The 26,765-nt window shown below is 40.2% G+C and overlaps 1 protein-coding gene and 1 long non-coding RNA gene across 4 annotated transcripts in view; one reads left to right on the top strand and one right to left on the bottom strand.

Moving 5' to 3' along the window:
• DSCAM (DS cell adhesion molecule) overlaps nt 1–26,765 on the top strand; it is a 462,695-nt gene that overhangs the window by 363,892 nt on the left and 72,038 nt on the right. For all 3 annotated transcript variants that reach the window (XR_012058288.1, XM_030283877.4, XM_072935734.1), the window contains exons 16-20: nt 3,006–3,076; nt 8,807–9,047; nt 10,682–10,828; nt 12,560–12,715; nt 21,554–21,687. Coding sequence is in view for 2 of the 3 variants with exons in the window: in XM_030283877.4 (XP_030139737.1) it covers nt 3,006–3,076; nt 8,807–9,047; nt 10,682–10,828; nt 12,560–12,715; nt 21,554–21,687 (749 nt within the window). In the remaining variant the exon portion in view is untranslated. The remainder of the gene's footprint in view (nt 1–3,005; nt 3,077–8,806; nt 9,048–10,681; nt 10,829–12,559; nt 12,716–21,553; nt 21,688–26,765) is intronic.
• On the bottom strand, nt 6,126–8,764 carry LOC140685093 (uncharacterized). The gene is made up of 2 exons (XR_012058297.1): nt 8,343–8,764; nt 6,126–8,252 (listed from the first exon to the last, which is right to left on the bottom strand). It is a non-coding gene; the product is annotated as an uncharacterized lncRNA (long non-coding RNA).

The following is a 26,765-nucleotide window of genomic DNA, read 5'->3' on the forward strand; positions in this document are numbered from 1 at the left end:
GTTGGAAAAGACCTCCAAAGTCATCAAGTCTGACCTTTATTTTTACCTTTAACCTTTTATTCTCCTGCATCAGCACCAAGAGTACTGTGTTGGTGGCTGGAGCCACTCTCATGTACATAGAATTTCTGTCTTCCTTTACCTTATTCTAAGTCAGCACAGCTTCCTTCTTTGGGGATTTAGAGATGACAACATGGTGACAGAGTCCTGGCAGTGAAAATTCCCTTTTTCTTTCAAGATTCATGCTGATCTTGGATTTGAACACTCAGAGACTGATTTTTAGTTCATATCCTATGAACCCAACTGTGAAATTCCCACTTAATTTCTCTGGGAATTTCCTACAATGAAAACACATTCCTTGTCTGGGCATGGTTTTGGTTCTGAGGGACTTTCTGAGTAGGAGCAGGACACAAGGGCTCACAGTGGAAAGCAGAGTAAATTGGAGACAACATAAGTTGCATTTGTTTTATCATTCCAGCAGAAGAAAAGTGTGCAGTGAACAGCTTTAACAATAAATAGTTTGTTTGAAAAATACTTATTTTTTTATCAGAAATTTTCTCTTTCTTTGTACAAAGAAAATGTGAAATCACTAGAGAAAATAGACTATCCATTCTTCCAGCCAGAGACATCTATAACCCCAAAATGCCCATCCTTCCTTGTGCAAAATAGAGGGCTGGGTCTTGGATCAACTCTCTTATTCACCTATGCTTGGAATGTTTTTTACTTGCCAGGTTTTTCCTGGCTGGTAATTAAGTTGTCAGGATCAGCAGCTGCCCTTGGAATAAAAAAACAGCTTCCCCCTGAGCAGGGTGGAACCTTAACATCCATAACATTTTATTCAGTTCTTTGTAACCAGGTTTCAGAATAAATGATCCTTTTGTCGCTGTCTTTTGAGGAGCTGTTTGTTGGTAAAAAAAAGACCAGCAGTGTGGAGCTGTATTCAAAAGTCACTGATCTACCTAGGGAAGAACTGGAAGGGAGGAGGTCAGGCTTAGGCAGAATTTGTGATGTTTTTCTCTTGGGTTTTTATTCCAGGGGATGCACAAAGTGTAGGAACATCCTTTTTTTTTTTATCACTGTTTACTTCTGTTCTCTGCTTTTACAGCAGGCAATGGGGAACAGCATGGGTGCAGGGGATGAGAGAGAAGCTAATGAGAAGGGAGCAAAATAAAGGTCCAAGAAATACAAGATAAAAACCAAGCAACTTGGAAAGGGGGCACAGACTCTGTATTATGTATCGCAAAGAAATATCTCTATTAAAAAGAAACCTGTAAAAGATCTCTGTGGCAAAAGGATAGGTAAGGATGGAATGATTTCAAAGCTTGCATACCACATCTTTCTTTCCATACAACCCCAATTAGCTCATGTGTTGGAAAATAGATGCCAGTACACACTTACAATAATGCCTGTCAGAAAAAAAAGAAGCATTATGGCCATGGCCTAATTCTGAAATCAATAGAGGAAACGGGAATATCTGGGTTTTCTTTATGTCCTTGCCACAAACTCTGTATGACATTAAGTATGTAAAACAAATGACTTTTATTTAGCATCTCCCCGTGGTGTGCTGGGAGCACTTAACTCTTCAGATCTGTGGGAAAAAAAAAAAAAAAAAAGGTCTTGTGAGGAAAATTCAGGATTTTTGGGGGCACATTTTAAACCCTATTTTTAGGATCAAATGCTTCACTCAAATTCCACTACATTATAGCATACCCCAGAGAAGTGGCATTCATTTTTGTCAACAGGAGGACAGAATCAAGGTCAGGCTTCAGAAAATTCATAGAGATCTCATTTTTGCCAGTGGACTTTTTCCTCTTTTCTTTCCTTTGTATTAATGCAAGAAGAATGGAAATAAAGTTCTTTCAAGCTTTGGAAATTTCCCATATGAAGAACAGTCAGGAATAGCAGAGAATAGGGCATATTTAATAACTTAAACATATTATAGGCTGTATTCTGTGTCTCTGCTTTCATCAAAGTTAAAGCAAAATGTTCTGGTTCCTTTCACCACAGCTGTCATTTATTGCTGCTCCACCTCTAACAGCCCCATCTCACCCTTTTTATTGCTTTCTTTCCTTTGTCCTGCTATTAAACTTAATTTAATACCTTTTACTGAGGCCGTATTCTGCATCAAGGGAACCCTCTGCAGCAGCTCGAGGTGGCTCCATCCCTCTCCTCAGATCTTTCCTTTGCAGTGATTTACCTCACTGAGCAAGCAATTTACTGCACATCTCTCTGTTCAATCCCAGCTGATCCTCATCTGCTTTGTAGCTGCCCAGCTGATAAGGAGGTTCCTTCTTTTTTCCTTCACGTTTAAAACCTCCTGCACAGCTTTGGCACCGTGTTGATGGTCCATAAAAGTTTTCCCACCTACCTGTTTTTGGTTTGTTTGGTTTTTTTTGGTCTGATTTCCAGGCTGGAACTCTTACTGAGGAGGGGGAGAATGTAAAGTGTGCAGGATTTTGTGTAAAATATCTGATACTGGACTGAATGTGCTCAGTTTCATTGAACAAAGGGGATCCCACTGGAAAATCTGCAACAAGTTGAAAGCAGGATTAGGAACTCCTGGCTCACTTGCTTTAAATGGGTTCTGCTGCTTTTCTGTGTGGATTAGGAGCTTCTGGCTCACCTGCTTTAAATGAACTCTGCTGCTTTTCCATCAACCCCAGGGTTGTGACTGCTGAGAATTCCTCTTGCCTATCTCAACATGGGGCAAAAGCACTGTGAGAGTATCTCTAGCCAAGAAAACTACAATTATTCATTTTTTTTTTCTATGAATTTCATTTACCAGCTTAGTATGTTTTGGCACATGTTGTATTTTGCCATTGGCCAGAGAAGACACCTGAATGCAGAAGATTCCTGGCCCTGCTTTTGTTTGGTGAAGTTTTCCATCTGGCATTGACTCCAACGTTGCCCTGTGATGTTGGGGTGTAACGGTGGTGACATTTTATGTGAAATGCTGAATTCCTTGAGCTGTAAAGGCCACTTTTGATGCATTTTCCTTCTCTTTCCAGCCCCTGATGGTCCACCTCAGGATGTGCAGCTTGAGCCTATATCTTCCCAGAGCATCAGAGTCACCTGGAAGGTAAATACTCACACATCCACAGAAAAGATAGGCTCTGTCAGTATGTGGATGCTTTCAGGGGAGTATCATAACAACTGTGCCTTGGTTATTTAGGAGAAACATTGCAAATGCCTTTGCCAACAAATCTTAAAATATTTACCACTGAAGGGAACATCATGAAAAGAAAGCTTTCCATTGGAGAGTAAAAGTAGCAGCTGCTTGCATTTCTTTCTTCTTTCTGCTGTCAGAAATAAGGCCACATGTTTAGGAAATGAGCACTCACAAAATTTCACTGGGGTTCTGGGCAAAACTTCCCCAGAAACCATTGGAACCAATGGGATCTTCTTCCCATTGCAGTAGACTTTGGGACAGATTTTTGCTGCACAGAGAGTGAGTCTCAGTATAGTCCATGAGAACTGATGAAGAGTAATTAATATAAAAATATCATCAGCTGGTATCATTTAAAAATCTGGCACATCACGTGACTCAATTTTTCTAGTTTTTTCCCAGTATTTTGACAATAACAGAAAGTTTTATATGATTTGGCATGATATCAAAGGTACTTAAACCATGTTTTAAATGTTTTTTTGATCTATACTCCTTGTATATTGTGTTGATAATTCCATATATTTAAAATTCTAAAATATGTAATGTTAATAGCTAAAGTAGCATAATAATAATAATAATGATTAATTTCTATATGAATGTTAATTTCATATGCAAATGTGGGTGATGTGGCTTTTGGCCTATTATATGGATTATTCAGAAAGTCACGAGCAGTGAGGTTCTGCTTATTAACCAAATAATTATGGGTGATCAGTTATTTATTGCATAATAATGAATATATTGTAAGTTTAAGCCAGTTCCTTAAAAGGCAGGTTCAGAATCTCTTCTTCACAGATCACAAAATATGCAATGCTGATTCTTGGGTCTTGTCCGCATCTTAAATTTATAGCAGTGTTGCTTTTCACCAAAAGTTTCCAAAACCAAAAGCTGTGTGGTCACAGATCTACCTGGAGTGAAACACAACAATGAGAAGACATGGATTTAAATACAGCACGCAGTCAGTAGAGCAAAGGAAGTCGTTTTTGAACCCAGACAAGGGTGTACAGTGATTCTCAACAACTGAAATAAATTCTTAAAAGGATTTTCTCTTTTTTAAACCACTTAAGAACTGTGACTATCTGATGAAGTCAACTATAATCTACAAGCTTCTACACCTGAATTTATTTTTATGGATTTATGGGTAGGCAGATTGAAAGGCTTTGTTTGCTTTTTTGGAAAGTTCACTTTGGGGGATGTTTTTAAAAACAGCAAGAGAAGATGGGCACCACTGTCTCACTGCTGGAGTTTATAGCTGCTGTTTGTGAAGTTCTGCCATTAAATTTTACAGCTGCAGATGTGAACAGGCAGCTACAGGAGAAACAGAATTCCCACACCTACATTTCAATAACAGCTTAAAATATAGTTCAATTTGTACTTCAAGGATACTTTAAGTACAAATGAGTGTGTCCTGGGCTCTGGGTGTTGTCTGATATTGAAGGATATCAAATGAGGTGCTGGGGTTGTGTTCTCAAGCTCATGTTTGAAATTTGATTTGAGAATTCTTCTCAAGAATAGTCCAATATCTAATACAACAAGATACTCACAGAAATGAGTTATATATTGAATACATACTTCATTAGCTTTGTCTCATGAGCTGAAGGGAGAGATGGATTTTCACAATTTGGAATGAGCTTATGGTGAAGTTACTGGGCAGGGTTAGAGCTTGAGTAGTCCTACCTTTACTGGAAGAGTTATTTTCTAAATGACAATTTGTAAGTTGATTTTCCCTATTAAGAAGTCCGAAACCAGGAGCGAGCCAATTACTTTCCTTGATTTATTGCAGTTTTCTCCAGGTCAGAGCAGTTTTGGTTCATTACTCAAAAAGGAGCTTTAAGATGGTCCCACAGACATAATCCAATTGTGTTCCATGCTGAATCCTAACTTTTGTGTAGGTCCCTACAGTGCTGTGCAGAAGGCACTCCTTGAGTGTCTAATAAAATGCAGTTAAGAATAAAGAAATACCCCATGAGATCAATCTACGTTGTCATGGAAGCCAAAAAACAAGAAAAGAACCTGACCTTGGTAGTTTTTATTTTGGAGGCTTGTGGAGCTGTAGCTATGAAAGGCTATGATGACATTGAACAAACAGGATTGTGGTGAAAACCATAGTTATATTTAAAGCTGGCAAACTTTATTAAAATACAGTGTCAATAAAAGCAAAAGGAGCAGGGAATACCACATTGATTATCTTTCGTCGTGTATTAAATCCCATTTCTGCAGCTTGCTTGAGCTGTAAATCTTCATTTAAAGTTTTATCTTAGCTCACTCTTAGAAAATCCCAGTTAAGCAAAATTGTGTTGGTCTGTGATTTGTTTAATCCAATATCTGTGTGTCCACATAAGACACTGGGTTTCAGACTGAACTGGTAAATAAAACTCACCACTTTTTGGTTGATTAAACTGGTGCAGAGATAATGGGAGTTAAACATGAACACTCATTCAGAAAAGAGTATGAAAATGTTCATTTTTTTCATGTAGTACTTTACATTAGGTAAATGAGCCCATTAAATTTAGACATGCGGAATATTCCATTTCCTTTTTATTCCTATTTAAACACACACAAAGCTATAGAATGTCATACTTTACCAAAGTCATTGATAACCTGTTTTAAAATACTGACTTATTTGAGAAAGGGCATGGACTGAAACTTGCTTTTTCATCATGTTCTATAGCTACTGACAAGGTTCACAATATTTTCCCCCAAGAACACTTGTTTCACTCAATTTTCCACCAAAAATGAGTCTGTACACCAGAAGGAGTATTTATCAAATGAGTCATGTGTGCAAAAAGTCAACTCAAAATGAAGTTTTCAGGTCATAGTAACAAAGAACATTGAAATTGTTGTGAAGCAGAACATTTCAATGCTTTTGTCCTGAAGCGACTTGAAGTTTGTTTTATATTGTATAATGTTTCTAAGTGGGGGGGAGAGAGAAAGTAAAAGGTTAATATTTTATTTAAATAAAAAAAAATCCCTTGATTTAAAACAATTCTGAAGAAGTTCATGAAAATTTCAAAGTTTGTCATTTTATTCCAATTCAAAGTGAGAAAGTATAATTGTAGACTTTCCAGTGAAGAGGCTGCTGTGGCTGCTTTGTTCAAAGTGTTTGTCTGGAGGTCAATTTGTTGTCAGTCAGGATGAGCAGAGGGATGGAGCAGCTCTGCTGGGAGGAAAGGCTGGCACAGCTGGGATTGTTCCCCTGCCCAGGAGAAGCTTTGGGCTGAGCTCAGGGTGGCCTTGCAGGGCCTGAAGGAGCCCCAGGAAACCTGGAGAGAGACAATTTCCAGGGCATGGAGGGACAGGACACAGGGAATGGCTTCACACTGAAAAATTACTGCTTTAGATCAGATACTAAGAAAAATTTTCTCCCTTTGAGGGTGGGGAGGGGCTGAGATGGAATTCCCAGAGCAGCTGTGGCTGCCCCTGGATCCCTGGCAGTGCCCAAGGCCAGGTTGGACACTGGGGCTTGGAGCACTGGGACAGTGGGAGGTGTCCCTGCCGTGGCAGGGAGGCACTGGATGATCTTTAAGGTCCCTTCCAACCCAAACTATTCAGTGATTCTATGAATATATCTGAACTCAAACAACAAGAAAAGTCTGACCTTGGCTTCCACCCTCAGATTAAAGGTACCTCCTTCTGCAAACATGCAAAGAACACAAAGTCATTGAATTGTCCAGAATAGGTAATGCACTTACAAAGGGCTGTGATAATAAAATGACCTGTGTGTTTCTAAAGCAGCTGGGGAGTTTTTGACCAAAACACCCAAAGAAATATTCAAATGGGACACAATTATCCTCTTAGATTCCCAAAACACAATCCCTATCCCTGCTTTGTGACTTACAAGGATCTCAAGATCTGAATCTAATTTGATCAGCTACATCTGCTCAGAGTAATATAGTAGGAATTGTATCATCACTTCAAGTTCTGTGTCTGTTTCTCAGGCAAGAGGGAGAAAAAGAAACATCTCAAGAGATTGTTCAATCAATCAGTGGCACTCATTTTAAATTTGTGAGGGGACTGGCTTTTGCAGAGCAGTGGTTTTGATGGTAGCGGATGAAAGGCAAATCTCACCCTGGTTTTATTACCCCCACTTGACTATAAACTCCCCAAAAAAGGCATGTCCCATGGTAGAAATGAGTATTTTTCTTGTGAATCTATTCTTCAGGAGATTTAATGGGATGTAGAAGCAGCAGAAGTTGCTGCCTCTGCTAGTCGAACCCATTGCTGATAAACTGCTTCACAAAGACTTTTTTTTATGGGCCAGAGGGACAGATGAGCTTGTGGGCATCTGTTGGGAGGATTGGAAAGAGATTTTTGCCCCTGGATTGCAAACTGTACCTTAAAATGCATATAAAAAAAATATATATAGGAAAATATATATACTAAATATTTAAAATAGATATACTAATTACGCCTCATACAGATAAAAGATCAGGCAGGAACATCATCATATATGGAAATTGGTCCAACACTATTTAAATATCATTTTTGTGGGGATTGCTGTCAATGACAGGCATTTTCCCTGAACAGAAATTTCTGCTTTGCACTAGATCACATTTTATATTGCAGAGCACACAAATGGTTTCCACTAGTCAGGAGCAGGGAATCTTGCACTGTGACTGAGAAATGTGGCACATAATTTTGGCCAACCATTTTGTGCTGTCCATATCCCTGAATGCCAGATTTATTGCAGCTATTCAGTATGCAAATCCCTGCTTTCCAAATCATTGTTGCCTTCAGCACTCATTATCTAATCGTCTTTCTACACTACACACTGAATTAACAGAAGCATATTTCAAAGCACAGCATAAAATTTTTCCTAATGCACGGGACTGAATAAACTCCTGTGACTGCCTTGCACAGATCAATAAATTCCTTCCTAAAGGTTCAGTGAATGGTGGGAATTGCTGGCAAAAACAATTAGTAATGAATGGTGGGCTGGAATGCAAATATACCCTTATCAACTCAGCTTGGATTGATTCACCCGAAACGAGAAAAAAAATTATAAATTCACACTCAAAAGTGTCTCTATATTGGATTTTTCTGTGCATGAACCATTTAAAGGTCTTTCAGCACAGATTTGCAAAAGACACACCTGAAATTTATATGAATGAAAAAAAGTTGTTGGTTCATGTGCAGGAAGTGTTTTTGAATTGTTGCCTAGGAATATTTGAAAAAGACACACCTGAAATTTATATGATTGAAAAAAGTTGTTGGTTCATGTGCAGGAAGAAATTTTGGATTGTTGCCTAGGAATATTTGCAAAAGACACACCTGAAATTTACATGATTGAAAAAAGCTGTTGGTTCATGTGCAGGAAGAAATTTTGGATTGTTGCCTAGGAATATTTGCAAAAGACACACCTGAAATTTATATGATTGAAAAAAGTTGTTGGTTCATGTGCAGGAAGAAATTTTGGGTTGTTGCCTAGGAATATTTGCAAAAGACACAACTGAAATTTATATGATTGAAAAAAGTTGTTGGTTCATGTGGAGGAAGTATTTTTGAATTGTTGCCTAGGAATAGACTTGCTTTGAGTAGGAAAAAAAATAAAAATTAAAATTTTTTGTTTTTTTTCAATAATTTTAGGGGAAACAGCTTGACTTTTGATGTGTGCACTTAATGTGTAACTTTCCATTTTCTGTTCAGGCTCCAAAGAAGCACTTGCAGAATGGAATTATCCGTGGGTACCAGATAGGTTATCGGGAGTACAGCGCGGGGGGAAATTTCCAGTTCAACATCATCAGCATCGACACCACCGGGGACAGTGAGGTGTATACACTGAATAACCTGAAAAAATTCACCCAGTATGGCATGGTGGTACAGGCCTGTAACCGGGCTGGGATTGGACCTTCTTCTCAGGAAATCATCACCACCACTCTTGAGGACGGTGGGTCCTTGGCAAACAACTCTCATGGGACATGTTGTTAATGTTACTATTATTTTATGTCTTTTTATCTTGTTGTTTCTGTGGTTTGATTAGTGATGATGAATGTAGAGATAATAAAAGGCCAATCTTTAGGTAGAAAGGTGTAAGAGAACAGCCTGCTCAATGAGCTTGTCTGATTTTCATTGCAAGAGTGAATTTATTTTACCAGGTAAATAAAAATAACTCTACTAATATGATATATCCTGCTGTGAATGATGTTGACTGAGACCAGAAGTTTGATTAAGAAGCCAAATGCTCTAGTGTTCACATATTTGCAACTGTTGTGATCTCATCATTGCTCCAGAGTGATCTCATCGTTTTGAGAAGTGAAACTCTGAAAGGTGAAGCAATATTGTGTTTTTTGTTGGATTACTGCTGTTTTCAAATGAATCTACTGTGTAACCAGAGCTCTTGTACTGCACTCTCTTGTCGATCTTAAGAAAGATGTGTATTTTTTCAAGGATATCCAATGACAGAATAATCATTGCTATTTCAGGCAAAATTCACCCTGTCTAATCCAAGGAACAATATAGATTTTTTTAAAAACTGCATAAAAAGTACTTCTCAAACAATGAGAGGGAGTCCTCTAGTGGAAAAAGAGAATGATCCCATATCCAAAACAAAGAGTTCAGTATTTTAGAGGATTATAACAGCAAATAATAATTCTAAAGGCCATGCAAGTCAGATTTTCTTCTACTGCAAATCCACATCAGTGTCCTGAAACCAGTGCCAGCTTGGAATCTGATTTTTACACCGACAAAATGGAATATCACACATCTAAAATCCTCAAGAGCCATAGATTTTGAGGCAGGCTATTCATGAAAGACTGATAGCTTTTTTTTTTTTACTCTAAATGTTTCTAGGCTTCACTTGCTGCAAGACCTCAAAAGGCAGCATGCTCACACAGGGCATATATTTTATATTATAATTAATGGGATTTTTTTTTTCCTTCAGAATACAGCATACTTGCTTTTCTTGGAAATTTTTTGGTTGTCACTCAATTTTGGGTCCCTCTTAGAATTCAATATGCCACGAGCTTTAAAAGCAATGCCAGTGACTAATACTGCTGTATTGCTTTGACACTACATGGCCAACAGAAAGTGCCTTAGATTTGTTTGATTTTTCCCATTTTTTTTAAATATCAGCAAAAAAATATTATGACCATTTTCTCCAATGTTTTTTAAAGATGTGCCCACTTTTTTCTCCCTCCACTTAATTAAAGAGACATCAGAATTGTCCACAAAAGGGGTAAATTTGGCTGCAAACTTTAAAAAAATATATTTAAACTGCTTACAGAATGTTCTACATATTGCAGTGTCAGAACACACTTATATTTCAAAAGAAGCAACAAAAAGCCTATTAAAAGAAAAGTCAGCAAGTAAGGAAACAGTACATCAAAAGTCATTCCAGGGAAAACAGCTGCAGTTGCAGAAACTTTTGGCAAGAATTGTAGCAAGAATAAAGGATTTACATTGTTAAAATGTGTAATGGTAATTAAATATTGTGTGGTGGGATAGAGGGGAAAATAAAGGGTAACTAAAAGATTAATATTGAGTTGTTTTCGTTGTGTTAAAATGGTGAATATCTTATTCCAGTGCCCAGTTGCCCTCCAGGGAATGTGCAAGCCACCGCCACGTCCCCAGAAACCATCTCCATTTCCTGGTCAACGCTGGCAAAGGAAACCCTGAACGGGATCCTGCAGGGATTCAGGGTCATCTACTGGGCCAACCTCTTGGATGGAGGTGAGAAACACCAATCTGTTACCAAGTGGAAAGCCTTTTATATCATTTGCTCTGTGGTGTGAAGGCATTTTACTCCCTTTTCTTTTTGGTTTAGAGAAAACTTTGTCTACCTGTGAGGGAGCAATTTTTCCTAGAGCCTGAACAGAGCAGCAAAGCTGCCTGGAGGAACCTCAGGGAAGGCTCCCACCATGGGTTTGCAGCCCTCCACAAGTCTCCCATGGTACCCAACACAACCTAAGCAAATTTCACCTCGGTTACAGAGTCCAGAATGTTGGGTTTTTTAAAGAATGGTGACATGGATCTAGAACAAACCACCCCAAACCTGATTTTCACTATTATTTGGTTGGTTATCTCCTTGCCTACTCGATATGCTATTACTTATTTTTTGATAGGATGCATTTGCTCTCTGTAGTTGAGGGCAAAAGAGGGAAATGTCTCTGGGAAAAGCTTTTTATTTCCATGCCAGCTTTTTCTGTTGTGTTTTTGTACTCTTAGCATAATTTCTGGGGAAACAGGCTCCAGAGCAGAGACCTAGTGAAAGGATCAAAGGAAAAGTATGATGCTTTACTAATCTGCAATTTATTGTGTGATTATAATTCCATGTATGGCCCTTTCTTGTAAATTAAACAAATTAGTAGGTTTCAGATGCACGTAACTTTTTTCCTACTTGCCCTGCGGATTTTTCACAGCTATCTCCCTTCTTTTGCTTTCATCCACCAGAACCACAGTTCACTCTAACCTGCAGTTGTGCAAATCCTGCCTCTGTTAAGTGTGGAAATGGGAATTTAGAGTGGAAATGTGACTCAGAGGCTGGTAATGGTAGACTCAAAAATATTTGGAAGTTAACCACCAGTTCCTTTATAAATAAAGATTAAAATGTATGAGAAGCATACAGAAAAAATGTAAACATGTAGGGCATTAAATTAAATGTTTACAGTGACGCCTGGAGTTTTGGATCAGATCCTGTGTGGATATTATCACATCTACGCTCCTATGTGATGTCTCACAAGATGATGAAGAAAGATGATGTTCATGCCATGCTTAAAACAAGATTTTCTTTATTTATTCAACTTTATTTGCTGCCCTAAATATGTTTAAAGCTTTTTTTTTTTTTTTTTTTTTTTTTTTTCCATATGGGTTGTACTTTTTAGCTTGCTGAAAAAAAGAAAAAAGATTAATATGAAGTGCATCATCTTTCTGAAGTAAATCTGATTTTACTGTGTTTAAATCTATTGTTGGCCACTATTGCTGCTATCAAGTGCTTTGCAGCAGCACTTGCTGTGTATTTTAAAATAAAGGGGACGTTTTCTTCATTTTCCTTATGAGAAATGGTCTTTCTCATAACTAGAAAATCTTTATGAAGATAACCGGCGTTCTCATTTTTTTTTCTTTAGGGGAGGTTTCACAATAATCTCTTCTTGTTATTGGTTCTCTATGAAAAATCTCATTACTTGTAGAATTTCTTCAATTCTCTTCATGATATTTTTTTTAAAATTGCAACAAAAAAAGGAGTTTGAAAATGAAAAATGGGTCTGCTTCAAGTGGTTGTAAGAGGTCAGGACACAAATGAATTCATTTTAATTCATTACAATCATTGCTGTTCTGTAATAATGAAGCTTTCCTTGTCTGGGACACCCAAGATTTCCACAGTATCAACGCCTGGAAGAAGAGTGAACTTGGCAATAACTCCTATTTTACTTTATTTTTTAAATTTTATTTTATTTTTTATAGAGCTGGGAGAGATAAAGAATGTCACCACTACCCAACCATCCCTGGAGCTGGATGGCCTGGAAAAATACACCAACTACAGCATCCAGGTGTTGGCTTTTACCCGAGCTGGGGATGGAGTGAGGAGCGAGCAGATTTTCACCCGCACTAAAGAGGATGGTAAGGAGTGAAAGCATTTTCCATTCCCACTTCCAGGAAATCTTTGTTTGTCTCAGGCAAATATTGCACACAGGCATGCAGAGATTGAAAATTCAGCCCTGGGGTGTCCCAGCCCAGGAGGAGCTGGAGCTGCTGCAGAGAGCCCAGAGGAGGCTCCAGGATGAGCAGAGGGATGGAGCAGCTCTGCTGGGAGGAAAGGCTGGCACAGCTGGGATTGTTCCCCTGCACAGGAGAAGCTTTGGGCTGAGCTCAGGGTGGCCTTGCAGGGCCTGGAGGAGCCCCAGGAAACCTGGAGAGAGACAATTTCCAGGGCATGGAGGGACAGCACACAGGGAATGGCTTCAAACTGACAGAGAGTAGTGTTAGATGGGATGTTGGGAATTAGGAATTGTTCCCTGGCAGGGTGGGCAGACCCTGGCAGAGGTTTCCCAGAGCAGCTGTGGCTGCCCCTGGATCCCTGGCAGTGCCCAAGGCCAGGTTGGACACTGGGGCTGGAGCAGCCTGGGACAGTGGAAGGTGTCCCTGCCATGGCAGGGGTGGCACTGGATGAGCTTTAAGGTCCCAGCCCAAACCATTCTGATATTCTATGAAAATGGGAAAAGGAGAAGAGACTGTTCTGGAACATAATTTTATTATTACTTGGATCCCACTAAGAATATTTTTTTCACTACACATACACATACACATACACATACACATACACATACACATACACATACACATACACATACACATACACATACACATACACATACACATACACATACACATACACATACACCCTCCAAATACCTCTTCTCTTAAAAGCAAAATAAAGAACAAAAATGTCTTACCTTTGTTCCTAGACCAAAGCATGGAAAATTCGATTCCCAATGCTGAAAGTTGAAGAAACTTTTAATCATACACCGACACGTGAGATTCCATAATCGCTTTATTGTAATTGTAACTATTATAATCACTTCAGGTCACGTCAGTAGGATGCCATGCACTGATCTATTTGTGGAGCACTAAAATTCCAAATTCAGGGCAGGTTTTGTCCCTAACCTTTTTTAATGCCTTGGAAATGCTATGAGATGTACAAATGTATTTTATGATCCCCTAAATGCTTTTGAAGAACTGGATAAAAACTTTTTATGGTACAGATAAAAATGGCCACAGTATTCTCAATTAGGTTACTTGAATAATGTTTAATTTGTAAATTCTCCTGTGAGTTATACAATATGTTTTCAGGGAAATTACTCAATAGATTTCCCCTTCTTATTTATTCACTTAATTGGTCACTTATGAATATATGAATATACATGCCAATTTTTTTATTTGTAATGAGATTTACAAAAGTGACAAAAGAGCAGATCCAGTAAATTAACTGATTTGATGAATTCTGTGTTTTTTTCCAATAAAAATTATGTTAATAAAGTTATTAATTTTTTTCCAATTAAATATTAAGGGACTCATTCCAAAATTTACATACATTGTGAGGTCACCTGGCCCCAGCTGTAGCTGCATCCAGGGGATGCAGTAAATTAGAATTGCTCAGCTCTCGACTTGTGTGTCTCAAACACTGAACATTCTGATATCAGCATAAAGTCCTTTAACAGTTACTTTGGAGCACCCAGGTCCTGACTCAGATGCTCTTGGGACACCTAGTGCTTCGAAGTAGATGGATTTATTTGAATTAAAAATAAATCTAAAATGTAAAATCTAAAATGTAAGAGAACTGCAAAACACATGCAGCATTTGCAAGTTACTTTTTGTAAAGTAGATCCCAGCATAGCAAACCTTCCCTGAATTCTCTCTGAACACAAAGGCTCTCAGCCCTGAGCCTTGGGAATGGGATTTAAGGCACCAGGAGCCAGGAGTAATGTCCCACACTGCTCCAGGAGCTTGGGGACAGGCTGGTCTTGGGGACATCTGGTTCATGTCAGAAGCCTCAAACATTTCTTCTTCTCCTCCTCTTTCTCATTCTTCTCCTTCTCCTCCTCCTTCTCTTCCTTCTCCTCCTCCTTCTGAACCTCCTCCTCCTTCTCCATCTCCTCCATCATCTCCTTCATTGTCTTTGTCTTCTTTTTTCCTCCTAGCCCATCTCTTCTTCATATGGTCATCCCAGCTCTTGGTGGTGGCTGTTTTGCTGTGTCCATCCCTGGGATCAGACAGGCCCAGAGGAGGGGAGCACATTGCCTCAGACTGTGTTTGGCAGCTGTGCAAAGGCTCTTCTCTCACCTTTAATCCTCCTGGCAGCTCAGCAATTACTCACCCTGAAACAGCCTGATGAAAATTTCCAGAGATTTTCTGATGCCTCACAGTGGTTCCATTCATTTAATCTTTTGTCCAGAAAACTAAATGGAAAGGTGTTCCAAAAAATACAATTATACCATATTCAGCTTCAGCTTCACAACTTTTTACTAAGGGCAGGAAAGGTTTTGAGTGGAATATACAGAAACTTGCAGTTAAGTATCAGCTAAACCCAAAATCCTGGATCTAAACATCCTGAAGGGTGTAGAAGTTAAAGAGGAAAAGAGCATTCACACTGGCAAACTCTGTGCACCAAACAGGTGCCTCATTCCTCAGAAGAAGGGACATTTCTACTGTCATTTTCTAAGGAAAAGTGTTCTGTGGAGGATTATTCAGTAGGACTAATTCCAGTGCACTTAAAAGATTCTGCCCTGAAGTGAGTTTAAGCACTCCCTTGGCATATGAAATAAATTAATTGGAATCCTAACAGAGCTTAGAACTGGAAACTTTCTATCTCTGCTCCCAGACCTTCTCTGGCTACAATCATGACACAAGATATTCCACCTTCCTCTAATAAAATCTGGAAATCTGGGATATTTTTAAGTGGCTGCCAAGCCCTCCACATCATTATTTCTATGAGGCCATATCTGATCATTAATTCCTTTCTCTTTTTTTCATTTTTTTACATGAGAGGAAACTTTTCTTTGTAAAATCGATGGTGCAGCATTTTCCACTGCTGCTGGAAAAGCCAGTCAGAACCTCCTGTGGCTTCTCTGTTGATGTTCAGCCAGAGACATCAACCCAAAATTTCTTCAGCAGGCTTGAAATCTCTAAGGGTAACCCAGCAAGTGAATCCTGGATGGAATGTGTTGATACTTTGATTTCTTGTAATGTTTGATACTGATTTTAAACACCAGAGGTCAGACACTGCTGCTGATCAGCAAAGGAAATGGGAACAACTCGAGCAAATAATAGGAAATGAGCCTTCAAGAAATGAGCTTTCCTTTCAATTTGATCATATTTAAGGGTTTTATCTAGCTTTTCCCCCCTCCTTTCCTGAAAGCTGACTTCAGGAAAAAAATGCTGCTCTCTTTGGAGTTCCTCCTGGTAGAAAAAATAAGCCAAGAAGAAATATCCAATTTCTAAAAATTCTTTCTGGTTTTTTCCATTACTTTTTCCACTTTATAATAGTTTCTAATAAGCTGATCATTCTCTTCACCTGGAGACTTGATTTAATAAACCATTAAAAATTAAAGCAGCTCTTCCAATCCTTTCCCCTGCTGTGATCAAAATGCAGTTTGTAAGGCTTCTCTGTTTTGCAGCAAGAGGGAGTGTGTGTGACAAATTCCCTCTCTGCTCCTGTGCTTCAAATGCAACATGAGCAAACTACGGTTGAAATAAGGAATTTGCTGCCTGAACAAGCCTGGAACGTGACACAGCAGTGCCCTGACCCTGAGCAGACCATGGCAGGACACAGATCCCCCATCCCAGGAAAGCTTCCTGCAGCTGGGAATTTGGTTTGGGTGTCCGTCAGAGGTGGCATCTGGCCTGGCTGTGACACAGGAGGATTTTTGCAGCAGTGCTGTGCTTCCAGCCCTCTGGCATTCAGAGCCAGGCAAAAGCTGCAGCAGGAAGGAAAGGAAAACAGTACCAAATCCCTCTGCCTGAATCCAGAGAGGTTTTCATCCTCTCCCTGGACACCAAGCTTCCTGACCATTGGCATGAGAGGCACAGACAGCATCTGGCAAGCTTTACATTTATTCTGAAATGATTAAGCAGAAATCCAGTCAGGTGCATGCTCTGCTTGGGTTTTTTCAGCTGATGAGGGTGACTGGGCTCTGTGATGAAAAATTGCCCTTGATGACCCTTTAATGCTCATTTTTCTAGTGGTAAAGATCTCCAATTTTATCTTTTTGACTTAGAAGCAAAAGGCACAGAATAGTAAATGTTCTCCTTGGGAAACTGGCAGGATTTGATAGAGATGGTGTGCTTAATATGAGGTCAGTTCAGAGTAAATTCACGTGTGGATGTGTTTTGGCTGGCATAGATCTGCATTGTGGGTGGAATATCTACATGAACAAACATACAGCAGTCAGGGGTTGAGTTTATTTTGGTTTTTGTAAGTGCAGCCAGCAATGGAATAGTCCTGTGTTGTGCAGAATTAAAACCCTGTTACAGAACAAGGCTCAGATTTGCATTTATTTGCTATATCACTCTTAAATGCACCACAGTCTGTGCATTTGCCTCCCTGCTGCTCTGTACTGTGAAGAAAAATGGTGATAATCTCTCTGCTTATGAAAAGGAGAATAAGAAAATTCCTGGAGCTCCTCCCCATTATCTGGCACATCTAAATGCTGTTTCCCAGCCCTGTTGTATCAGGATAATTGCCTGCTCTGCTTTAGCGTTTCACTTGCACTGTCAGGAATACAAAGTGTTCTCCTCCACATGAAAGCAGGATGCTATTTTCGTGTTTTTCAAAGCCTTGCTAGCTGGAGAATGAGGCCATCTTTGATCTTAAATTTGCCAAATCTGCTCCCTGGAAGGCTGCAAAGTTGTTTAGAAGCAGTCCTCAGCTTCTCACCATAGTTTTACCCCAGTGACCATGGGGGGGAAAAAAAAAGGGATCTAAGGCATTTGTGCAAAATCAGTTTGTCTTTCTGGGAGCTGTGGGAGTCAGTGTGCTAAATAAAGGTCCAGGGAGAATTCAATAAGGCAGCTTGGGTCTCCTGATACTGCTGGTTTATAATGACTGAAGCCTGAAAGGCTGGGGATGCAACACAATGAGGGAAAATACCTTTAGTTTGCTTGGCAAGGCTCAGGATTTTCCTCTCCAGGATCGGGCGGGCACCACATTCCCCAGCCACAACTTCTTCAGATGCCCAAGGAACCTGGTTTAGTAAGAAATGCTTCAGCTAATGCTGAGATAACTCTTAATAAGTGCAGGGGATGGGTTTTACCAATGACTTCACCCTCTGAACAGAGAACAGTGGGGGTCTGTGGAGCACCAGATGAGATTCTGCAGGATTCCTACCAAGGAAATGTAAACACTTCCACACACACTATGGAATGGCACGCAGCTTTCACGTGCACAACCCAGCAGCACAGCAAAAAGAGGACTAATAAATGAATATTCAGAATAACTTTGGCAACACTGCAAAAACTGCTGCCTGATTCCAACCCAGTGAGGTGGAGGGGTCCTTGGTTTGAAAATTCCACTATATGGCTTCCTGAGTTTCTTTGTACTTTTCCAAAAGTGACAGTGGATCAGAGGGTGAATGTGCCACCTCTCCAATGACATTGGACAAACTACTAGTACATCAAGTTTCTCCGCCTCTATGGAGGAATGGTAAACATTAGATTGTTTACAGAAAGTTGCGTGAAAAAGTTCTCTACAAGAATGTAAACTCAGAAGGCTTTAGAATATCTTAAAAATCAGGGCAACAAGAACAGCAACCAATAAGGGTAGAGCAGGGGAGGAGTTTAAGGTGGGACTAACATATCACAAACCTATCAGAGGAAACAGGGGCGTGGAATAACACAAAATAACCAATGGGGTGTTGAGTCTCACTAAATGGACAGGGAACGCTCTGGAAGAAGGGGAAGGGGCTAGAAGGAATGGCAGAGAATGTTCTGGGGGAAGGGGCAGGGAAAGGGAGGATTGACAACTTGGAGAGGAGGGGGTTAGAGAAGAGCTTGAGAATATTGAAAACTGGGGAGGGGAGGAGATTGGGGAGGGGGGATGAACAGACACTGAACAAATATCAATTTAAAGAAAAACACACCACCACAACCAATTACCATCAGAACCTATCCCTATAGATCACACCCTAATTTAACAATAAATTGCATTAAGCTCATCCATCTATTTGCAGTGATTTCCAGAAAACATTGCTATCCATAAGGGAATCCTCCTGTGGGTTAGATAATTACCCTGGAGAGCCAACTTTCACTCCTCAGCAGCAGGAGAAAATAGCATTTCTAATGAGCTGGGTATAAATAACAAGTTGGATGCTGTCAAGCATCAATATTTACTCTGCATTGGCTAGAGCTGCTAACTGAATTAGCCCCTTTGCAGCGAGGGGCTGGGTTTGCATGCAATTATCATCATGACGTTCTCACTTGATGCCTAATTAGCTCTCTCAGCACACTATAAATAGAAAATTCGCATCCAGAGACATTGCACTAAGTGGTGTCTGTCAGTTTTCTCACATCTTCCAGGACCACCTATGCAGATATAAAATTGAGGGTCTCCTGACATGGTTTTTACACAAAAGATGAGCAAATTTAGATCCCACACTGGATGACTTCTCTTTATGGGTAAAGTTTTGTAGCAGAATAATATCTGCTTGCTTAATTGAAGTAAAACAAAGATTCAGAATTTATCAGCTTGCTGGACTACAGATCTTGTACCTCTACTGCACAATAACTGTTTTCTGTGAAAGTAAAGAAAGATGATCAAGCATTGCAATGGCAATTGCACTAGAAACTTTAACATTTGAGTAGTTTTACTTGAAATCAGACAAAAATATGAGATTCCTCATGAAGCAGTAGTTCTGTAGAGAACAAAGTCCAGAAAATTGTTTCATTTTGTCTTTGATAACCTATGTAGCAATTATCAATACACTATACCAATTTTAATAATTTGACATAAATAAGGACCACACACAGTGGTATAATATCTTTCAAATTATTTATTTTCACAGTTTTTAAAATGTATTTTCAAATATTTTGACACAAGGCATGTTTTTCAGGAATTTTTAAACCCATTTATTATGATATTAAGTGTAGTCCTTCTTTTGTTTGTGTACATGATTATGTGCAATGTGATATTCCAGCATGCAGGAAAATAAATCTAGCAATTTTGCACATTAGTAAAAAAGTGTTTCCAAAGCTGGAGAGCACCGTACAGTGTAATGTGTGTTTAAAAAACAGCATATGCTCATGAAATCAAAACACTTCCCAAAATGCAAGGCTGCAAAGGGATGTAGTTAAGATTACACAGCAAGATTTTAGCATTTCCAAAAAGAAGCTTTTTTCACTGGTTTTAGACAGGAGGTTTGGGGGGTTTTAGCTCTTTCTCTGTGATAACTTTGTGTTATTATGTATTGTGTAGATAGCTGCTGTAATTAGAGAAATAGATATACTGCAGTGCCAGAGAGAGGTCTGAGCTGCTGAGGGCAGGGCAAGGGGCAAGGATTTTTTGGGGGGAGATGTCTGCTCACACACGGTGGCACTTGCTGGCCGTGGGTCACATCAGGCAGTGCAAACTGCTAATTTACCCTCTACTTCATTAAATTCACAGCTCTGCTCTGGATGTCCATTAAACTGTCCACATGTGCATTATTTATAGCACTTTGGCATAGGTTGTGTGTTCAAAGCTGGCCATTTATAATAAGGTGGTGTTTGGCAATTTCTGTCACCACAGACAAGATATTTTCACGTGTGCATTTGGATTCAAACAGAAAGGGGAAATTTAGGTTGGATCTGGGGAAGAAATTCTTTACTTTGAGGCTGGTGAGCCCTGACACAGGTTTCTCAGTGGATGCCCCATCCCTGGAAGTGTCCAAGGCCAGGATGGCTGGAGCTCTGAGGAACCTGGTCTAGGGGAAGATATCTCTGCCCATGACAGGGGTTTGGAAGATATTTAAGTTCCCTCCCAAACCAAACAATTGTTGGGTTCATTCAATGATTTATGCAGGCTGGAGGGGATACTTCACAAAAGTTTAATCAGCAGTGGCAGGTTCTGCTTTGGGACCCTCTGAAGAAGAGTTTCTCCCCTCTTAACGATGGAGTCACATCCTCCAAACCTTCTCCCTGGCATGGGCAGCGTGGAGGCTGCTCCCTAACACATAATGTCCATCTCAGTCCATGGGGGTGCAGCCACCAAAGCAGCACACTCCCCTTTTCCTCTTTACTCCTCTGTCCCACTGGGATGATTGAATATCTGCCTTGGTGTGGGAGTCCAGGGCTTCCCTCTGGCTGCCCTGGCAGGTCTGGGACCCTGGCAGGGGTCAGGAACCCCCCTGCACAGAGCCCCCAGAGACACTGTCTGTGATCTCTGTCCATGGAGAGGAGTTTTCAATCTTACAGGATGAATTACAAGCTTTGAGCGTTTGATAAGAGTAATAATTAAGTGTGACACGGGTGCAAAAGTAAAATTTTAGATTTCTAGATTAGGGGTTCGGAGGGGACAAGATGAAGGAAATTGGGTGTGTCTTGTCCTTTTCCTCCTTCTTCATGCCCTCCATGTTTCACTGTGGTGTTGGCATTTTTCTGTTGGTTCAGGCTGGGGACACACTGTCCAACGTAGGTGACAGATATTGGCACGTTATTGTAAATCCAGCCCAGGTAGTTTCTGGTATTTAATGTTTGTACCATCCCACTGAGGGCAGAGCCCCACACGCTGCCCTGCAGGACAGAGCTGCGGCAGGGCAGCAGAACATGTTAGAGATAAACAGAATAAACAACCTTGAAACCAGCACAGACGAATTATGGCTTCTTCTTTGGCAACGGGGCAGAAAGACAGAGACTTTCTACAATCTCAGAATCACCAATACCCACAGATTCCGACACCTTGGGCCACTCTAACACACTTTACTTCTCCAGTTCCAGGTCCTCCTGCTGGAGTTAAAGCAGCTGCTGCCTCAGCCTCCACGGTTTTTGTGTCCTGGCTGCCTCCCCTGAAGCTGAACGGCATCATCCGGAAATACACCGTGTTCTGCTCCCACCCCTACCCCACAGTAAGTGCCACAGCCCCTCTCTGTAGGGCTGACACACAGCATTTGCAGATTCCAGTCCTTGATCTTCTCCCTGCTGCTTCCTCTCCTGCCCTTTGCTCGCCCTGAGCAAGGCCAAAGGGAGATCCTGGAGCTACAGAGAGAAGTGAGAGTTGACTTTGGTTTATCCCGCCTACCAAATTTTTGTTTAAAAGCTATTGCAGAGCATTAGCTCACAAATAATTTCAAAATTTTCACTTGAAGTGGAGTATTTTGCAAGGTATGGTTAGTTTAGAATGTAACAAGTTACATTTTCCAGGACCAGCTGCAGCTGGAGGCGTGTATTCATTTACCCTGTTTCCATCAAAGTTCCTGCCTTTTTGCCTTGAGTATTCATGTGTGAAGGAACATAATGACTTACAAACAAACATATTTGCTTGTGAATAGGCTTATTTATGCCTGGAATATTTGCCCAATCTAGCTCTATGTGTTTTTACTTGCTGAGAAAGTGACAGGAGGAAATTTGAATGGAGTATCAGGTTATCTTTCTTCCTGTCTGAATCACAAAGAAATTCAGCAATCTTTAAACACAAGGGCCAATTGCTCTCTTTACATACCCATGTATATTTATTTTCATGTGGATTGAAAAGAATACTCATTCATTTTATATCTGAGGTTTGCATTTAGGTTATATCCAAGGTTTGGATTTCAGTTTTAAGCAATGCTTCCCACTGAAGATAAAAAATGCAATCTTGGTTTGATTGGCAAGGAAAATATTGTTCCAGAAATTTCCAAAAGTGCTTCAGGCATGTGGAAATTTCCCTGTCCCCAAGTCCGGGGGTTGGAACAAGGTGGTGTTTTAGATCCCTTCCAGCCCAAAACCATTGTGTGATTCTCTGATTAATTTTTTGGGATTGCTGTCTCCTAAATCCATTAATTTCATAATTGTAGCAACCAAACCATCTTTAGCACACAATTAAATGTAAAGTAGCTGGAGATTTTGCATTACAGTTCATACATTTCTTTGGCACTCAGTGGGTTAAAGAGGTCAGAGTTTAGAGGACAGCTCTGAATGGAGATCAGGAACTTCTCTGGGGCTTGGAGAGAACACCAGATGGTGCTGCTGCCTTCTCCAGATACTTTCCATGCACAAAGCTGCAGTGCTTCTTCCTGGGGCTTTGCTAGCAACATTTTTTCCTATATTTACATCCCCAAGAAGATAAACATCCTCAGCTAAAAATATTATTCTCTACCATGTGAGTCTCTCACACACAAAACTTCCTATTTTGTGGTTACCTTTTGGAGCACCTCAGAGATGGACAATGACAAGAACAGATGCTTTGTTTTTGCTGCTCTTGGCCTGGACAGGATCTTGCTGCTGTATTTTTGTGGTGCTCATTGTGCAGGGGTGTGTGTGAACCATCATGGAACCTTACCTTAGCTCCAGGTAGAGGCACATGCAGGTGTTTGTACATTTTATTAATTGCTGATGTGCACATGGATTGTTCTGAAAGGTGTCCCTGTCCCTTCCAGCCCAAACCATTCTGTGATTCCATGATCCTGCTGTTACCTTCATGCAGATGTGTGTACATAGAAATATATATAGGCACACACAGATATATGTGTAAATATGTTCAATATGTAACTATGAATCCCTGTGCCATTGTTCTGCAGATCAGCAGGATCTGTGGCTTGCAGAGATCTTCTGTAGCAGCCCTGTGTGCTGAGTGAGGCAGGGATCACACTGGGGGCTCAGTTTCCAGAAGCCAAGTTTGACATTTTTAAACATATACAAGCCCTCAGGACATATTTAATATAGGACACACTCCCTCAGCTTTATTTCTAACAAAATGCTTTGTTATCTTTTATTCTGAAATGGACTGTGAGCTAAAAAGCTGTTTTATTCAGAGCTGCTTTGCAGTGAAACAAGCCTGCTGCAGAGCTGCTCAAATGCCAACACTGCTGTGCAGATACACTTAATATATCCAGGGACGTTCTTGTTTGATTCACTGCTGGCAGAGACAAGCAGCTGACAGAGGGAGAGTCTTAAATTAGGGTGAGGAGGAGAATAAATAAAAGGCCTGTGTCTTTATCATCTCCTCTGTCACCATAAGTAGCAAGTGCTGTAGCTGCAGGTATGGAGCCCTAAAAACTTCATCCATCAGTCACAGCCCTGGCTGCAAAATAACTTTGCTGAAAGTCTGCTATTCAAGCAGAAAGGCAAACTCAGTTTTCAGGCATCAGTGAGAAGAAAGAGAAAAGGACAGGGATAAAGGTAAATTTATGGGGAGGCTGCATTCTTTGCAGATTGTATTTTATTGCTGAGAACAAGTCCATACAATAGACTTTAGACAGGTTAACAGTCCTTTACACAAGAACGTTGCTTTGGTGTTTAAGCTGCCAGCAGGAAAAATAATTAACTCTGTTGGTAGTATTGTGCATATTTTTATTACAAACATAACACTTATACAACCCCAACATATTATAAAATGAAGATTTGCTGCCTCTTGCACTGTTCAGTTTGCTTTGCAAAGGCAGAAGCTTTAAAAACTTCTGCTGCCTCTGTATAGAACAAAAGACATTTTCTCTTTAAATATATTGAGCCCTAAGGACAGTATTTGCCTGGGATGTTTCAAACTACAAATATGATTAATGTGTGAAAAATGGAAAAGATTCTCTACTGCAGTCTGTTCTCTGGCCAAGATAAAGGGCAAGCAAGGATCCAATTTCACACTGTTTAATTGTTGTGTCTGTAGTATTCTACAGGCATAATTAGGCAAAACTTTCTCTTTTTTATTCTGAAAATGTAGGGGAAAAATACAGAAATATGAGACTTCATGGATCCTTCATTCTTCAAATATAAGACACAGAATATACCAGAATTTAAGTAGGAAAAATTATCCTTTGTGCTAACCCATAGCCTACATTCTTGCTTCTCCCCAATTTCCACCACATCCATGTCCAACTGCTTGAAGGATCTGGCTTCTCAAGACCACCTGTAATGGTCCCATGGTGGCCAGATTCCTTCTAAGAGTGGTGATTCCCACTGTACTGGCAGGATGCTCATCCTGCCCAGGTCTCAGGGAAGTGCTGTCACTGCTGCCCCATCCTGGCAGGGGGATTTTCCCCCATGGAACACAGTTTGAATGCTAGCAGAAAAATCAGGCTGGTTCAGTTTCTGCTGAACTTAACTCCTTCCTCAGGAGGCTGCTCCAGCACTTCCAGCCTTGGGCTGTACATGTGCACTGCCAGGGCCTTTCAAGTGCAACAAAAAAAAGGAAAATTGGGGGTTTTCTGAAGAAAAAAGACAAATAATCTCACTAGAAACAACCACCAACCTCTTGTTGCATTCAGGTCAGTACTATGCTTAAGAAAGAATCAATGGGATTAGATGAAATAAAATTTAGATGTCAGAAAGTGTCTGGAAAAGGTCACTGTGACACACAGGTAAGTCAGCCTGGGAAACTTTGATCCCAGAACAGGTAAAAAGTATCTCCTAAAGAAGCGGGAGAGTGCTGAGGTTAAGGATCAGGATTTCTTGATATGGGAAATGATGAGGAAGTGCCTATGCACAAGGACAGGGAATTTTTCATATGGGAAATTCTGATCAACTAGGGAAAAAAGTTACCATGAGATCCTGGTCAAATATTGAAACTGGGGCCCAGTCTGTGGGATCTCCAAATGTGGAAATCTTTAAGACTTCACTTGACGCATCCCTGAGCAACTTGATGCAATTAAACTTGCTTTGGAAAGGGGGTTGGACTGGTGACTTCCAGAGGAACCTTCCAACCTCAGTTCTATTATTATGAGGCAGTTTAAAACTAGAAAAGTTGGTCAAAAACTGTATGCAAAAAGGGAAACCAGATAGCGATAGAGTTAATGTGCAACCCTTGGAGGAAAAGACACATTTAATTAACACCAAGATATAAGTTAAAAGCCGCCAATAAAACTCATATGACATTTTAGGCCACTGGCAGGACTGTTTGTCTTTCCCATCTGAACCCTTTCTATGCACAGTCTCCCAGCCAAGTTCTGCTTTTAGCTTTCACTATCAGGAAATCAGAGAGTGGGAGTGAGGTCACCTTATTTCACATCTTAACTAAGTTCCACATGAGTGGAGGAAAGACAAGAACCAACTGACTGTGTCCTGAAAAGGAAAATCACTGAGAAAGGAGAATGGTCTCCATTTATTATCCTGTTACAGTGCACTTCTACTTACATGACTCCTTTCCATTAATCTCCAGGCTTTCTATGGAGGAAGCATAGTGATGCACAAATTGGTGACCTGTTTTGCTGGAAACAGCAGGAAAATCCTGTTTAATGTGTTTGCTTCTATTAGTCAGTGACCCACCAGCAGATCAGCAAAACCCAAACAGCAACAACAACCATAATGACTTCACTTTTCTAATCAACAAGTCAAAATAGACTTTAATATGTGTATTTCTGATTGGGTGATGTCATATTGTTTATGGACACCCAAATGATTCTGCTGGTCTGTATATCCTCAGCTCTTTACCTCACTTTCTAGCACAACTACCCAAAGATTGGCAAATATGACAAGAAGCTTGCAAAGTATACAGGTGTATATTTAAACCACTAGATTTCAGATAAGAAGAACCAGTTATTCTCCGGTCTTTAATCCTGACAGTAGTTTTGAAATGTTGGTTGATGAAACTGTTGCTTAGCTGTGGGATTCTGCTAAGAGATGATTTGTCCCTCAAACCCTCCTTTGACTGAGGTCTCAAAAGACCAGAAGCCTGAGAGCTGGAAAGAGAAGAAATTCCAGAACTGTTGAATCGGGTGAATGGAGTGAGAATATTCCTGCAGAGATCCCAGATAATGCTGTCATGATAAACTGGATTAACTGGATGAGGAACCAGAGAACAAAGCAGACCCCAGCACTGAAATAGGGGACATGATTAGGAATTATCTCATAGTGCAAACCCTACAGTCAGCCCCAGGTAGGTGTGTTGGAAAGAGTCTGAAAACTGTGCTCTACATTTCTTGAGTTCTACAAAGGATGTAGAAAGATCCAAAAGCTGAAAGCCCAGCAAGGATTCATGTTAGCCTGGAAATATTTCTGTGGAACAGTTGGATTTGGA

The sequence above is a fragment of the Taeniopygia guttata genome, chromosome 1 (genome assembly GCF_048771995.1).
Source record: "Taeniopygia guttata chromosome 1, bTaeGut7.mat, whole genome shotgun sequence".
Classification (NCBI taxonomy): Eukaryota; Metazoa; Chordata; class Aves; order Passeriformes; family Estrildidae; genus Taeniopygia; species Taeniopygia guttata.